Raw genomic sequence first — 3,104 nt, forward strand, 5'->3', positions numbered from 1 at the left:
AGTTCTGTGGTTCTAGTTCTGTGGTTCTAGTTCTAGAGTTCTGGTTCTTCGGTTCTGGTTCTTGTTCTGCGGTTCTGGTTTTATGGTTCTGGTTGTGGTTCTGCGGTTCTGGTTCTATGGTTGTGGTTCTATGGTTCTGGTTCCATGGTTCTGGTTGTTGTTCTGCGGTTCTGGGTCTGTGGTTCTGCAGTTCTGGGTCTTTGTTTCTATGGATCTGTAGTTTTCGTTCTAGTTCTATGGTTGTGGTTGTAGGGTTCTGGTTTCATGGTTCTGGTTCCATGGTTCTGGTTCTGTTGTTTCTTCTTCTTATTGATTAAATTAAAACATCATAATGAAATAAACTGCCCAGCTGCTCTAAGCCCCGCCCCATTTGGGGCAGAGTCTAAGCCCCTCCCACTCGAACAGTTTCCGTTTCCGGATGTTATTCCAGCAGATAGAAGGAGCAAAGATGGCGGAGTCTGAGAGAGAGGCTCCGTCAGTTCTGTCTGCGGACTTCATGAACTTCTCCCCTAAAGACTCGGCCTCGGTAAGTGTCTTCCTCCGAGTTTCGTCCCGCTGACTCGGTTCGGTCCTCCGGGCATTTGGGCCGCGCTCAGGCCGCCTCTGAGGCTCAAGTTTGGGGTTAATCTCCCCGCAGCTTGGCTTGTTTTCAGCCTAGGAGCTAAAGCTGCTAAGGCCGATGACAGCAGACTGGCTGGGGGGTTGACGTCATGCACCGGCCAACCAACGCAGGTGTGACCTTTCACCTCTGGACCAGGTGTCAGTTGCCTTGGTAACAGTTGCGAATGGCTGCAGGAACCTTCCTTAGAACTCCGCATCGGGTCGGTTCCCGGGTTCCTCAGGGTGAGTAGGCTGGGCTCCAACCGGGTTCCTGGAGCCGGGTTCTGTGAGTTCGGGTCGGTACCAGACCTGCATGACTCCCTGGCTGATCGCTTCTGATCCTTTAGGACCTACAGGCTGACTGGGGTTGTCCAGTTCAGGCTCAAGGCCCTGGTGGGTCAACCCTAAAACTGACCCAGAACCTTGAGCCCAGAGTTCTGCAATGAGGGACGGGTTGGGATGAAGTCCCAGACCCAGGCGGTGGCTCTGACCCAGAAGGTAGCTGTTAGCAGGGGTTCAGCTCTCAGCCATGGCTTGATCCGGGTCAGCGGGTCACTGTTAGCAGGTCTAAGCGGGTCACTGTAAGCGGGTCACTGTTAGCGAGTCACTGTTAGCAGGTCTAAGAGGGTCACTGTTAGCAGGTCTAAGCGGGTCACTGTTAGCGGGTCACTGTTAGCAGGTCTTAGCAGGTCACTGTTAGTGGGTCTAAGCGGGTCACTGTTAGCGGGTCTTAGCAGGTCACTGTTAGCGGGTCTAAGCGGGTCACTGTTAGCGGGTCTTAGCAGGTCACTGTTAGCAGGTCTTAGCAGGTCACTGGTAGCGGGTCACTGTTAGCAGGTCACTGTTAGTGGGTCTTAGCAGGTCACTGTTAGCAGGTCTTAGCAGGTCACTGTTAGCGGGTCACTGTTAGCAGGTCACTGTTAGCGGGTCTTAGCAGGTCACTGTTAGCAGGTCACTGTTAGCAGGTCACTGTTAACAGGTCACTGTTAGCGGGTCTAAGCGGGTCACTGCTTCCTGGGAGAACCAGACTGGGTTTTAGAATCGGCTGTTTGGATCTAGGTTAAAATGATCTCCTGGTGCAGAACCAGGACCCGTGGTCCCAGCTGTTGGGTTCTTCCCTCGGGTTCTAAACCGTTCCCCTCAGCTTCTGGTTCCACGCAGCTACAGCTCACCCGGTACAATAAAACCGCAGCATTTAAAAGGTCACCGCTCACCATGTTTGTTCTCACGCTGTGACCCGACGCTCTGATGTCATCTCACGACAGCCGACTGAAAGTCAAACATGTTTGATTTCCTCGTTACCCCCGTACAGCTACACCATGCATGATCAGGCTGAAAGTCCGCCCCATCGGAAAATTCTTGCACGACTGGAAGATCGACCTGAAAAAACATCACAGAGAAGGTGCCTTATCTAGAGAAAGCTTTGAATCAATCTGACTGGATGATCTGGTGACCTGTAAAGTGACCTGAGATGACATGATGTGAATTGGCGCTATAGAAATGAACTGAATAGAAACTGAAACCGCCCGGCTTTAGTTTGGTTCTGGGGCGCCCCACCATCAGCAGAACCTGTTGTTGTGATCAGCATTGTTTGATGTCGTCCTTCTGTCAGCCTCCCATTAACCTTCCTCCTTTTCTTTAGCGCTGGCTGGAGGCCCCCGACCTGCAGCAGGAGGTCTATGGTCACCTGGCCCACTACGTCCCCCGGATCCTGTGCCAGGGGCCCCACAGCGGCGGCGGCAGGGAGCAGCAGAGGGAGGAGCTGGCCACCCAGCTGCTGCTCCTGGCTCCTCTGGAGTGGTTCCTGCTGGGGGGGGAGCCGGCGTCCGGCCTGGCGATGCTGCAACAGAACAACCGCTCCCCCCCGCTGTGCGGACGGGTCTTCAAGGTGGGGGAGCCCACCTACTCCTGCAGGTAAGGCCACCCATTAGGGGTCTGCTTCAGTGTCTGCCCTCTGAGCAGACCTGGATAGAAGAGGCTCGCCCAGACCCAGCAGAGAACAGAAGGAATCTGCAGATAGCAGGGCGCTAAGAATTCACCTGAGGAGTAAAGATCAGGAGAAAGGAGCTGAATCAGCTCCATCTGAACCTTCATCCATTAGCCCCATTTCCACTACCCTTTAGAAACCGAGCAGAGATCGGTCCCAGCACGGTAACCATGGTAACCGCTGAGCGTAAATGTTAGGCAGAACGGAACCGCGCCGCGTTAGCATGGTGCTAGTTCATCAGTAGGGCTCGGTTCTCAATGAGCAGACCGCCTCATCTCCGTAAAATCCTAGCTTCCCACGATTTCTAGTGATGGTTCGTCTTAGCGTTGCGATGCCCTGATTAGACGATTGTTTGTCGTATTCACTTCCCAAAAAACGACTCTGCCAAGGAAATTCACCAAAGGCTGCCTTCTTCGCCTGACTCTCTGCAAACTTCCTGAATATACAGGTGTCTAGGTCTGTCTAGGTCCATCCGTGACTGAGGACGGGTCTTCGGGTCCGTCCTTGTCGGAGGACA

At 53.7% G+C, this 3,104-nt stretch overlaps 1 protein-coding gene across 1 annotated transcript in view; it reads left to right on the forward strand.

The window, feature by feature from the left end:
• The first annotated feature begins 412 nt into the window (after positions 1-412).
• Positions 413-3,104, forward strand: part of ubr2 (ubiquitin protein ligase E3 component n-recognin 2) — a 27,146-nt gene continuing 24,454 nt past the window's right edge. Inside the window, exons 1-2 of the mRNA XM_015400277.1 lie at positions 413-526; positions 2,243-2,514. Of these exons, the coding sequence (XP_015255763.1) occupies positions 419-526; positions 2,243-2,514 (380 nt within the window). The 5' untranslated portion in view covers positions 413-418. The remainder of the gene's footprint in view (positions 527-2,242; positions 2,515-3,104) is intronic.

This window comes from Cyprinodon variegatus, unplaced genomic scaffold (assembly GCF_000732505.1).
Source record: "Cyprinodon variegatus isolate N-32 unplaced genomic scaffold, C_variegatus-1.0 Scaffold1090, whole genome shotgun sequence".
NCBI lineage: Eukaryota > Metazoa > Chordata > Actinopteri > Cyprinodontiformes > Cyprinodontidae > Cyprinodon > Cyprinodon variegatus.